Raw genomic sequence first — 12,500 nt, forward strand, 5'->3', positions numbered from 1 at the left:
GCCGCGCCTTCCAGCAGCCCGTTTCAGCAAGGTACGCGCGTGTGTGTGTGTGTGTGTGTGTGTGTGTGTGTGTGTGTGTGAGAATATGTGAGTGTGTGAGAGTGTGAGTCTGCGTGTGCGTGTGAGTGTGTGTGAGAGTTTGTGTGTGAGAGTTTGTGTGTGAGAGTTTGTGTGTGTGTGTGTGTGTGTGTGTGTGAGAGTTTGTGTGTGTGTGAGTGTGTCTGTGAGTGAGAGAGTGAGAGAGTGAGAGAGTGAGAGAGTGAGAGAGTGAGAGAGTCCTGACAGGGCAGGCTGCCTGTCTCTGACATCACTACTGGCCACTGACATTCCCATAGGCTCAGTCCTGTCACTGTAGAGGGTAGACTTGGTTTAATTGTTCCAGGGAGCTGTGAAAATAATAAACCAGAACACGCATCCTTGCGAGTAGTTCCCTGGAACAGTTACCCTGATTAGATGTGACTTCTCTTGTCGTTTTCAGAGCCTGTGGTTCTTTGCTGTTGTTCGTTTAATGTAGTTCAATGCTAAATCAGGGTGGTTGTCGATCAGGTCTAGTCTTCTTGCGCCGTCTGTCTCTCTGGGGACTGTACTTTCCCCCCCACCGGAGAATTGTTGAACTTGGGCCCCTGGTCTTTGCGCTGGTGTTTGAATAAGTCAGAATCTGGCCGACGGCCGTTGATTGGCGGGAGCTCCAGTGCGGTGGGGACGGCGTGTTGCGGACGGTCCCGTGCGAGCGGAAGAGGGGGGGGGTGTTCCAGCAGGGTCTGGATGTGCTCCCCCTGCCAGCGGGGGGGGGGGCTTGGGATAGCGCCATTTCTCGCCGCCTTCTAATCTGAGAGCAGTACCAGAGGTCCCGGGGGGAGACGGGGGCGGCGAGGGGTCACGTGCGAACCGCAGGAACCAGCTGCCTGTTTTCACTCCGTCTGCGCGACCGCTTAGTTCTGGGGTTTCGTTAAAATTCTTTCGGGTCATGAAGCGGTTTTGTTTTGTTGTTTTTTTTCCTGAAGGACAGACCGGAGCGGCCGCGCTCCGGTGCGGATTTGCGGGCGGGTTTATGCGAGAACCGTGGAATCCGGCCAAAAAAAACGGAAAAGGGAGGAAGAACGGGCTGCGTTCTGGCGTCGGCGAGGCGCGTTCGCGGGGGAAGGCGAGGAGAACGGAGGGGAGGTTTAGCAGGTTCGTCTCCCTGAGCCGTGCCAGGTGGCCCGTGCTCCCGAGCCTACTTCCGTGTTCCTACCACGCGGAGTTCTTAGGAAGAAGTGTCATTGCCAAACCTGTCTCTTCAGTTCTCACGCACACGCACGCGCTGCAGACACGCAGGCAGTCACACACACACACACACACACGCGCGCGCACACACGCAGGAAACCTAATCGTCCTCGAGGACACAGACGACTGGAGCGGCTCGCCGTGAGCTCATTCCGTCGCCCGTCTGCGCTGAAACCGGACACACCGGCGGAGTTCAGTGCGGTCGCTGGAGCCGCGCACGGGAGGAACGCGCCAGGGAGGCGACCGCGACCGACCGACCGACCGACCGGTGACCGCGTGTACACGGGTTCGCCTGCGGTTAGTGCGGCTGTGCTTTTGTTTCTCTCTGTTCTGCCCTGGCTCGTTTAAACGCCGCGGAGTGGGTGGGGGGCGGGGGGGGGGGGGGGGGTCCAGTGTGGTAAAACGCGGAGCTGGAACTGGGATAGCTGCTGGCCACAGCTGTGAAAACACAGCGGAATAAGAGATAGCGCGCGAGGTGAGTAAAGCTGGCTGTTAAAGGGGAGGAATGTGTGTGAAGTTCAGGACAGGGACTGTGGGTCCGAGGGGAGCCCCTCCCCCCTACCCCCCACCCAGGCTCCGCAGTCACACGCAGGCACCAGCTCGTTTAGCAATGCCCCCGTTTCCACATCAAGGTGTTGCAATCTCTGGAAGGTATTTACTGCCTCAACATTCTTCCTCGGGGGTGGGGAGGGGTGGGGTGGGCACGTGGGGAGTGGGTGGGGGCCGGGGGGGGGGGGAGATTGTGTTACGGTTTACAAAACAAAGGAAGTTTCGAAAGACTGGTCCCACCCCGGCAGTTAGCAGCTTTCAGTCAGAAATGTTTGCACCCTCTCTCTCTTGTTCTTTCTCTCTCTCTCTTGCTCTCACGCTCTCCCTCTCTCTCTCCCCCTCTGCCTCTCTCCCTCTCTCCGTGTCAGCCGGTGGTGGGATTCACCTGGATTTGTGTCCGTTCTGGGACCGCGGACGTGCTGAGGAACCCATTCGCCTGTCAGTCAGAGACAGAGCCCTGAATGGAGGCATTCGTTCAGCGTTTCGACACCACTTCCTTTGGACCGTTTGCGGGTGATGGCTTCATAATTCCTTCCCCCCCCCCCCCCCTTTGTTTCAGAGATAACTGGGGCAGTGTGTCTTCAGGCAGCCACTGGTGTGACAGCTCTGTGCTGTTTCCCAACTGCCCTAATCCTTCTGCTCTTCTGTGCCTTTTGCCGCTTCTGCTTCTCTTGAGCCTCAAAGCGGATTTGAAGAAATATTTTCCCCCGGTGGATATTCCTGTCCTGGTGGTGGACGTGGCTGCTTTGACGTGTGCGGGGGAGCTTGTTGAGGCGCCGTGTCCCGGTGTGGCGCCCCTCTCAGGCCGCGTGGAGGGGGACGTGCACCTGTAGGAGGCGTTCAGACCGGGTTTTCGGACGCGCTCGTCTGAAGGGGCGCGCAGTGAGCCAGTGAGTTCGCACGGCAGGCTCTCCTGTTTACCTGGGCTAGCACTGGGTTAGCGTGTCGCCGTTAGCGCTGTTTCTCAGGCCAGAGCTGAGTCACCTCAGCTAAAAACCCTTCTCATCCGGCCCGCCGTCCGGTTCTTCCAGCAAGTCCTGACCACTGCTGTGAGCTGAGTATTGACTCATTTCCGCTTGCTCTCTCCCCTCAGGTGTGCATTTGGGTCTGAAGTCTTCCTCCAGCGCGGCGGCGGTGCAGCCCGTGGCCGAGTTCCTGGCCTTCTCGGAGTCGGACCCGCGCAATGACTCCTACGCGCAGCCCTCGTTCGCCCGCGGCCCGGCCAAGCCTGTCGGAGAGGGAGGAGCCCCCGAGGGAGCCCCGCCCCTGAGCGCCGCGGGGCCCGCCATGTCCCTCCCGCCGGCCCCCGCCGCCTCCGGCAGCAAGCCCGCCGAGAACTCTCGCTCGGGCGCCTCCTCCGCCGGCTACAAGCGCTCCTCCTCCTCCTCCTCTTCCTCGGCCGCCCAGCCGGGCGAGGACGGGGCCAAGGTGAAGAAGAAGCGGGGGAAGTGGAGGAACCGCTACGGGCCCTGCTGGTCCCTGGACCCCTCCACGCAGCCCGAGCTGCCCGGCCTGCTGCCCCAGCCCCCCGCCCCCAGCCTCCCCTCCAGCGGCGGCCCCTCCCTCCTCAGGAACGCAAGTTTACAGAGCCACAGCATCAGCTCCTCTCCCGCTGCACCAGGTGGGCCTGGACCCCTCTTCCCCCGTACACACATATACACGCGCATACACGCGCACACGCACACACACGCTCACACACACACACACGCTCACACACACACACGCACACGCGCATATACACACGCACGCACGCACACACGCGCATATACATACACACATACACGCACATACACGCACACACACACACACGCTCACACACACACGCTCACACACGCACGCACACGCACACACACACACACACATACACATACACATACACACATACACACACACACACACACAAAAACATACGCACACACACACACACACACACACACACACGTACACATACAAACACCCAGACGAGTAGTCTGAACTGCTGGTGACTAGTTTTCTCTCATTTACTTACAAATTTAAAAGCTTGTGAACAAAAAATAAAACCCGCCCTCTGGCATGACCGACAAGGAAGTGCTTTATTCTGGTTGTTCTGATAGAGATGAGTTTTGATGAGGGAGAGACCACTGTGCTTCTATAAATATTCCATCCGTTAAACTTTATTTATATCACGGCTTTCGTGGAATGAAATGCAACGCAACGTTCTTGCCATGACAGAACATGATATACACAAACACACAAAGTAAAAAATACAATGAAACAATCAAAATTATATCCAGTCAATACTGGAATCAGGAAATGCTAGATTCAGTTTAACATTACTTTCTCTGACACATATACATACGCGTGCACATGCATACAACAGAAATGTCTTTGTGCATGGTGCATTTTGTAGGTTTCTGGCACTACAAGATGGCACTACATGAAACTAGTACAGGAATAGTGACAACATCTGTAGGTGTGATTATTTTACTCACACTTGCTACTCGTGTTACAAATCTATAAATTTTTCTGTTCATTCAACGTTAGACTAAATGCATGTTTTTCTCATTACCAGAAAGGTTTTTCTGTGGGGAGGGGGGGGGGTTCTGACAAGGTGGGGGTGATTCCACAACCATTATCAGCTATAAAATGCAGAACGTTTTCAAACCCCCAAGGTGACAGTGACAGAAAAGGAGGGCTGTGTTGAATGCGATCCCTGAGAGAACACAGGATGAGACCTTGAGGGGTTCTGCCGGTTGCTTCTACGGCGCTAAGAAACGGCCCGTTTAAGAGCCTTTGATTACAGTACAAACAATGGAGCCCCGGCCCCCCTTTAAAAGCAACAATGGCAGCCGCAGGAGGGTGGGGGGAGCGGTGGGGGGTGCTTCTGTTGAGCCTCCTCGTGCTGATCCTCCATTGACGGCCCTTGCGGAGCCAGCCCCTGGCAGTGTAGCCGAGGTGACGTGGCCCCTGCACTCTGAATGGAGCCGGGGGCTTAAAGGGCTTGGGTTCGGGGGTGGGGGCAGAGGGGTGGGGGAGGGGGAGGGGGTTAACACAGAGCAGAGGCATTGAGCAGCCTGCAAATTCGGTCAAATACATTTTCTAAACTAGACTTGGTCATACGGGTAGGATGCTGATGGATGCAGGCCTACAAGTTTGAATTGAACATACAGTTTGGAAAGTGACTCCTTCTCATGGGCTTGACCTGACGCTAACAAGCCGCTCCAGTGGCAAGTTACTTTGTCCCAGTTAGCAGCTTTTCATACTGGAATTTGTAGACCAGTGTAGCCTAAGTGATATGCTGCCTGACATGGAGCAGGGCCTCTGGAGTATGGTGGTTTGGCACAGCCCACCATATCCTGCTGATTCAGTATTAACAGTTAAGATTGGGTTGGCTGAAAGAGTCAATCCTGAAAGAGTTAAAGAGCTTCTACCTGCACCACTCTTCTGTAGCCAGCGGCAGACTTGTGTAAAGAATGTTTCTGAAATGAACCCTGTGTGTAGCCGGCTGGGTTTCTAGTGTGACATTCCTGTGTTATCGCTTGGTTTGCTGGGCTTGTTTGTCTGGCCAGAACAGGTCCCACCAGGCCAGGGCTGTGTGTAGGAGGAGACTCTGTGTCCTGCTGTGGTTTGATGGTCGCAGTGATCAGTGGTGTTGAAGTGTCTGTGGTTTGATGGTGGTGTTGATAAGTGTCTGTGGTTTGATTGTACTGTTGATAAGTGTCTGTGGTTTGATAGTGGTCTTGATAAGTGCCTGTGGTTTGATCATGGTGTTGATGCGCGTCTGTGGTTTTATTGTGGTGTTGATAAGCGTCTGTGGTTTGATAGTGGTGTTGATAAGCGTCTGTGGTTTTATTGTGGACTGACGGCTAACTCTGTATGGGCTTACTCACAATCTCGGAAAAGGAGGCTTGATCTATGTACGGTAGATCGCATTACGCAAATTTACCATATTACTTTTTGCGTTTTGCTTTCGTTTGGTGCAAAGAAGAAGAAGAAAAAGAAACCGTACTGGACAAAAGCCCTTCAGGTTTAATTTGCGTTGCAGTTTATTTTTTCCCCTTGGTTTTTTCCGCGTGACCATGGGCTTCAAGGTCCAGCACCTGGTGTCTGCCAGCGCAGGGGCCTCGTTATTACCCAAAGGGAACCGGCAAACCTAGATATTCCCTCCCTGCATCACGCTGATTAAGAGCCTTGCCTTGCACCTCCCTGGCAAGCCTCCGTTGCGATGCACGTTGACCTGCGGAGTCAGAGCAGACCCTCAAAGAGTTGGTAACAGCCAATTAGTTCAGAGACGTTTCCCTCCTCCCTGCGGGCCCTTTGGCAGGGAGACCCGCGCCAGCCGGCCAACTGCTCTTGGCCGTGTAAGTGGCTGATTAGAAACGGCCTGACCCCTACTGGCCTTTCTTCTCCACTGCGACTGTGCTGAGCGCGGGGGCTCCGCATGAGGGTAAACGCACACACTTGTTACAACAGTCATTTGCAAGATGAGTCGTATGCGCTATTTTGTTGTGACGTAAACAGCCTCAAACCGCACATGTATTCTGCATATTTCTATTACCTCAGTCCCTCTATGGCGGGCCCATCCGTCAAAGTAGAGTTTGGTGTAAACAGGACCTTTCACCCAGTTACACACACACACACACACACACACACACACACACACACACACCGGTGCGCACACTTCCCTGTTGAAGCGGAGAAGCAGACCGCTGCTCTCAAACTCCTTTTATCTGGATGCCTGTTGCCAGGCAACAGCGTCAACAATCCAGAGTGCCTCGGGGATCTACAACAGGAGGCACACGCTCCCGTCTTCGTATATGACTACCTCTCTCTCCTCTCCCCTCCCCTCCTCTCTTTCCCTCTCTCTCCTCTCCCCTCCCCTCCTCTCTTTCCCTCTCTCTCCCCCCTCCCTCGTGTTTTTCTCTCACACTCTCCCTCACTGTCTCTTTTCTCCAACCTCTTTCGCTTGCTCTCTCCTCCCTCTTTCTTTTGCTCTCTCCTCCTCTCTCCCTCTCCCTCTCCCCCCTCTCTCCCCTCTCTCCCCCTCTCCCTCCCTCTCTCTCTTTCTCTCTCTCCCCCCTCTCTCCCCCTCCCTCCCTCCCTCTCTCTCTCTCTCTCTCTCTCTCTCTCTCTCTCTCTCTCTCTCTCTCTCTCTCTCTCTCTCTCTCTCTCTCTCTCTCTCTCTCTCTCTCTCTCTCTCTCTCTCTCTCGGGGGTAACTGTACTTAATGTGCACATGGAGCTGCCCCAGCCTGTTGCCATTCCTGGGGCAGACTGTAAATATTTACCAGGAGTTAGCGGACCGCATTAATGGAGCACACCGACCCATTCATCTTACCCTGCCAGAATGCTACTTGTCACCTCATTTTGACAAATTGTGATTTTATCTCACTCAACGACAGCGGCCATTATTAAAAGCAAACATCCATCTCCCGGCAGTGGCTCAGAACTTGTCCTGGGAACGGCTGTTATGGAGGGTCTGCTAGGGGGCAGGGCGGAGAGATTTTGGGTAGAAAAGCAATATATATGTCCAATATGAGGAATGAGCAAAGACTAAAGTAACTAGAAGAGGCATCTATTGAGCTAGACGATCCGAGCTGAGAATTGAAGTACAGGACCCTGCTTCCTATAGTGCTAATGGGTCGGTTTGGATCAGTCTGCCGTACACCCGTGCCAAACAGATTGCAAAAGCGCATGTGGGTGCCAGTGTGTGGACATGTCTGTGGTAAGAGGCACGTGGTAAAAGCAAGGTTTTAAATCTAAATAGATTTCACAGACTCTGTTCAGCTGCTCCCAATTCTTACCTCAGTACCGCCTGCCCTCAGTACACGTGCTCATTGAGTGACACAGACGCTATTGTATTTTTAAAGCCCCCTGAATTTGGCCCGATAGATTGGAATCGGGTTCTGGAGGACCGTTATCGGGCAGTGAGCCGTGCTATTAACCTTCCTGTGAACCCGCATGGATTTTCTGTAGGGTCCACCCTCCTTCTGGTTAATCTAATTAGCGATTTGCCGCGCGCACCTGGCCCGGCCGAGCATTCAGGTCGACCGCAGCATCCTGCCACGTGGGCCACCACCTGGGCCTGGGTCACGCTGGTCCATTCCAGGCTAATGCTGCCTCCCCCATAGCTCGGGAACTCCTAATCACGACCTTTCGACCGGGAAAGATACCTGTTAACTCGGAATTAGTTGGAAAGTCGGGTGTCGTTTCATAGCTCCCGAGTTTGCCGTGTTCTAAATAAGTCTCATTTTCCCGACGAGCAACGTAGTATGTAACAGTAGTTGTGAAGCTTATGGTACTCATGTTACTAATGGTCGCTACGAGGTAAGAACCGGAAAGCTCAGAGCTCACCGGGGGGAAGGAGGTGTGGCCAGGGCTCCTCTGAGCTGCAGTGTACCTGTCTCCTGGAGGAAAGCAGTGACTAAAACGGCACATATGCTACTGAGCTGTCACATGACTAAGGGAGGGTTTGTGGTCACCTCATTATGCATGAGAAGATGTGAGTCACCTCCCCAAACGAGAGCGTGCTGGTCACACAGTGAGCCAAGAGCTTACCTGCTGCGTCACTGAAAGTGTACCTTCACATACACCTTCATCATCTTCAACATGTGCAGTTTGGGGGCTTAGAGCTGGTATTTACCATCTCTTTCCTCCCTTCTGTTACTCTGAAGAGTCTTTGGGACAGTCTGCTGTGAAAAGCGCTATTCAAATACAATTGAATTGAATTGGACTTGCAATGCTGCTGTGTTGCTAAAGCTGTATTTTTTGTGTTTGTAACGTGCAGATTGCAGTTTGGAGATTATGATATTTGATAGTCGGTTGACTTTCAGTTTCTACTAAAATGACGGCTAATTTGTTGTCATCGCGACTGCAGCTGTGCCCATTGCTGAGACTTTATTAATTTACTTATTTATTTATTTTTCCTCTTTGCCGTGACTTAAATTCTATTGAGCATTTTGACCCCCATGGCTGGCTCAGTTGTCATGACAACATTGTAGAACGTTCTTGTGTGAATCGGTTATCTGTAGCGTGAAGTGCAAATGACTCCACTCCAGCAATGCATTATATTATCGTTTATATGTTCATACGTTTTACGAGTGACAGCGTTCGGTATGAAAGGCGGGCGGTAATGGAATGTGGGAGACAGTGTCGCGATGTCCATCGGGCAACTCTTAAGCTGCCCTTTATGGTGATCGACCGCTACCGACGGGTATGGTGCTGGAATAGGAGGTTGAGTGGCGTTTGCGTTTGTTGAGAGGAGCCTCTTCCCCAGCGCTGTGGGTCAGTAGCAGGACAGGATCTGCGCTAATGCTGCAGGGCGCTGGTCCTGAAACAGGAAACGGTACGGCTGGGACTTCCTGTGTCACCGTGTCTCGTCCTCTCTCGCCGAGCCTCCCGGAGGTGTGCTGGGGGCAGAAACCTGGTTCAGTTCTTCTGCTGCTCCTTTGTCTTTTAATGTAGTGTGTACAAGAGCAGAGCGCACATGGTCAGGCCCGGTCTGGGGGAGCTGCAGGGTCTGATCATCTGCATCGCTACATCGTAGACTTCATTCATCTTATTCATTCATTAGGATTTTTTTGCGCACATGGAGCTGCCCGCCCTGTTGCCATTGTTGGGGCAGTCTGTGTGTTTTTACTCAGGGGTAATGGTTGACTGAACTCACCTGGGTTTTGTAGGGGGTGGGGGGTATGTTATTTTCTGATGTTTGGCGGCCTGTAGTGTAGTGGTTAAGGTAAATGACTGGGACAGGCAAGATTGGTTCAAATCCCAGTGTAGCCACAATAAGATCCGCACAGCCGTTGGGCCCTTGTGCAAGGCCCTTAACCCTGCATTGGTCCAGGGGAGGATTGTCTCCTGCTTGGTCTAATGAACTGTACATCGCTGTGGATAAGAGCGTCTGCCAAATGCCAATAATGTAATGTAATGTTTAGGCCATGTTGAAGCAGTGTTGGCTATGTTACTGATGTTTAGGCCATGTTGAAGCAGTGTTGGCTATGCTAGTTGCCGATCTTTCGACCATGTTGAAGCAGCGTTGGCCACCTCTGGTGTTAGGCCTTTCGGCCTCGTGTTAGCCTGCTGACCCCTGACCCCTGACCCCTGACCCCAGCGCTCTGCCTCCTCAGGTTCCTTCTCCAGCAGTGACGCCCTGGCGCCTCAGAGCGGCGTAGCAAGCAGCGCTAGTGGAACTCTGGGCAGCGCAGAGTTACCCCAGCAGACTCCGGCCGGCCCCGCCCTGCCCAGCACCGTCTGCTCCCACGTAAGTCTGCTCTGCCCCCCGTTTACCCCCGAAATTTTACCCCCGAGTTTGTGTTTCAGACCCGGTCACACTGCCCAAGGACATCAATCATCTCAGTAGGACCCACCGGGACACTAAAGATGAAATAAAAAATGAAATGTCATGTATTGACCATGACTGGAGGACTTTACCTTTATTTACTGCCATGCTTTGGAGGTCTACAAAGGCAAAGGCAGTTCAATCCTTTCCCATTCATTTGTGGCAGGAAATTTTATTTTAATATCTTATTTTACCAAACATTATACAGCAAAAATAGGTTATTCCACCTGCCATTGACATTTGGCTAAGTAGCTCTTGGGTTTTATCTGGATTCATGAGTGAAAGTGAATGGGATTGAAATTGGACCATGTTATGCTTTTCCTTGTGGGTGTAATTTAAATTTGTTGCATCACTGGCTTGCCTGATGTTTTTTATTTTCTTTCCGAGCCCTTTCTGCACTGCTGCATTGGCTTGAGTGTTTAAACCATTTGGAGTAATGACAGGAAATGGGATGGCAGAGTATGTAGTATTGAACTTGCGCTCGGGTTCGTAACCCTCTCGGTGGCCAGTGTTTTGAGATGATTGAGAGTTGGCGATGTAGATGTAGGCTTTGTTAGACGAGTTCCTCGCTCGCTCTCCCTCTCCCTCTCTCATGTCAACCCCCCCCCCGCCCCCCCCCCCCCCCCCTTATCTCACGCTGCTGTAGCAACCAGCGGTCTCCTGGCAACTGACCTCTTTATAGAGCAGAGCGCAGGGCTGCTACGGCACCAGGCAGCTCAGAGGCAGCAGGGGAGCGGGCGGAGACCCAGGGGGAGCCCCCAGAGGTGCTGCAGGAGACCTGGCTCTGTAGGCCAGCCAGGGGGGTGGGAGCTGGGGGCCCAGCCTAATACCACTCTCTGTGCATTACAGGCAAACCTGACATTATTCTCACTGCTAAAGGAATTGGGGAAGTGCGCCTAGCAGAGAATAGAAAGATTTATTTGCAACAGTTCCCACCCTGTTTTAGACCAAGATGGCAGCTGCAGTTTATCACATTTGTATTTCTTTGTAATGTACTCAAATCTCTACATTACATCTCTCCCTCACTCAATGTCTCTCTCTTGTTCTCTTCTCCCGTTGAAAGTACTGGCGTGTCCTTCAGTGTTCTCTGAGAGTTATGCCTGACATGGTAATGGCGTTTAGGGCGAACATTAGCCGTCAGATATGGTATCGATGTCCTTTAATGATGCTCAGAGCCCCATCTCAGGTTCAGATTGGTCTGGATTACAGAAGAGCACCTCTCCCCCTGTGATAGACAGACTGTTAGTGTGCAGTGATGAGTCAGGAGGTGAGGAGGTGAGTGAGATGACTTAGCGTGTGTGTGGCGTGGGTGTGTGTGATGTGTGTGTGGCGTGGGTGTGTGTGATGTGTGTGTGGCGTGTAGTGACAGTGGCATAATTGCATCTGCCAGTGACCTCCACAGAACAAAGCCACATTTTATATAGCAGTTTAACTGAAATACATTTTGGACTGAAAAGTGATGATACATTTAACTTGTAAAAATTTGGCAAAGACAAAGAAGGAGGGAAATCTGAAGGGGAGGAGCTGTGGATCTTGATAAGAGCGTCTGCCAAATGCCATTAATGTAATGTAATGAGTCCTGGGTCCCATGTGACTGGAATCTGGACCCCCAACAAATAACTAGCTTAGCTAGTTTAGCATCACATTTCGTAATCCCAAAAATTAAGAGGAGGTTGTCTCGTTTATAGTACAGTATAAACTCAGTACAGAGTCAAGTGGAGTTAGGCCTAAATTCCGTAATACCCTGATCACGGCAATGATGTGTGTTGTACCTAGGGAAGTTTTCCTGATTTTAAACAAAGTAATTCCAGATGTTTATGCTGTTCTTTAGCCAAGCTGACATGGCCCGGGGGTTGCGATACAGGATAGTGCTTAGAGAACTGGACTTATATATTTTAAGTACCTGGGTGTAATTTATCATGATGCAAGAGAGAGAAGCCGAAATTGGAGTGGTGACAGTTCAGTGTTGCATGGAAAGGGCACCATTTTGGATTTTTGCAGGATTCCGATTGGCTGCGGCCTGTTGGAATCGAGCACGCATGGCGCGCGTTCTCCTGCCTCTAGGAGGTGAAATGAGAGCAGTTTGGAACAGGTGTTGATTATAGACCTCTGAAACGGAGTGAATAGTTGGGGAATGACACCGGGACTGCGCGTGGGCGATGGCAGGCAGGCAGGAGAGCTGTGGAGTGAAGCCCTGCCCTGTGCTTTTATGAGTGTCAATAAAGGCACAAGCACTCTCTCCCTGTGGTTTATTGACCCGTCTCTGTGAGTAGCATCCATTCTGAACTGTATTGATGATACACAGTCGGTTATTGAGGAAAAAAAACCTAAAATACACATTTTTGAAATTCTTTTGAATTATTAGAAAA

The 12,500-nt window shown here is 52.1% G+C and overlaps 1 protein-coding gene across 18 annotated transcripts in view; it reads left to right on the forward strand.

Annotated features, from left to right (window-relative positions):
- The window catches only part of LOC133136277 (protein AF-10-like), a 57,234-nt gene that overhangs the window by 28,258 nt on the left and 16,476 nt on the right, over positions 1–12,500 (forward strand). For all 18 annotated transcript variants that reach the window (XM_061253607.1, XM_061253600.1, XM_061253610.1 and 15 more), the window contains 3 exons: positions 1–31; positions 2,909–3,436; positions 9,920–10,053. The exon at positions 1–31 is cut by the window's left edge. In XM_061253607.1, coding sequence (XP_061109591.1) covers positions 1–31; positions 2,909–3,436; positions 9,920–10,053 — 693 coding nt within the window. The remainder of the gene's footprint in view (positions 32–2,908; positions 3,437–9,919; positions 10,054–12,500) is intronic.

The sequence above is a fragment of the Conger conger genome, chromosome 9 (assembly GCF_963514075.1).
Source record: "Conger conger chromosome 9, fConCon1.1, whole genome shotgun sequence".
Classification (NCBI taxonomy): domain Eukaryota; kingdom Metazoa; phylum Chordata; class Actinopteri; order Anguilliformes; family Congridae; genus Conger; species Conger conger.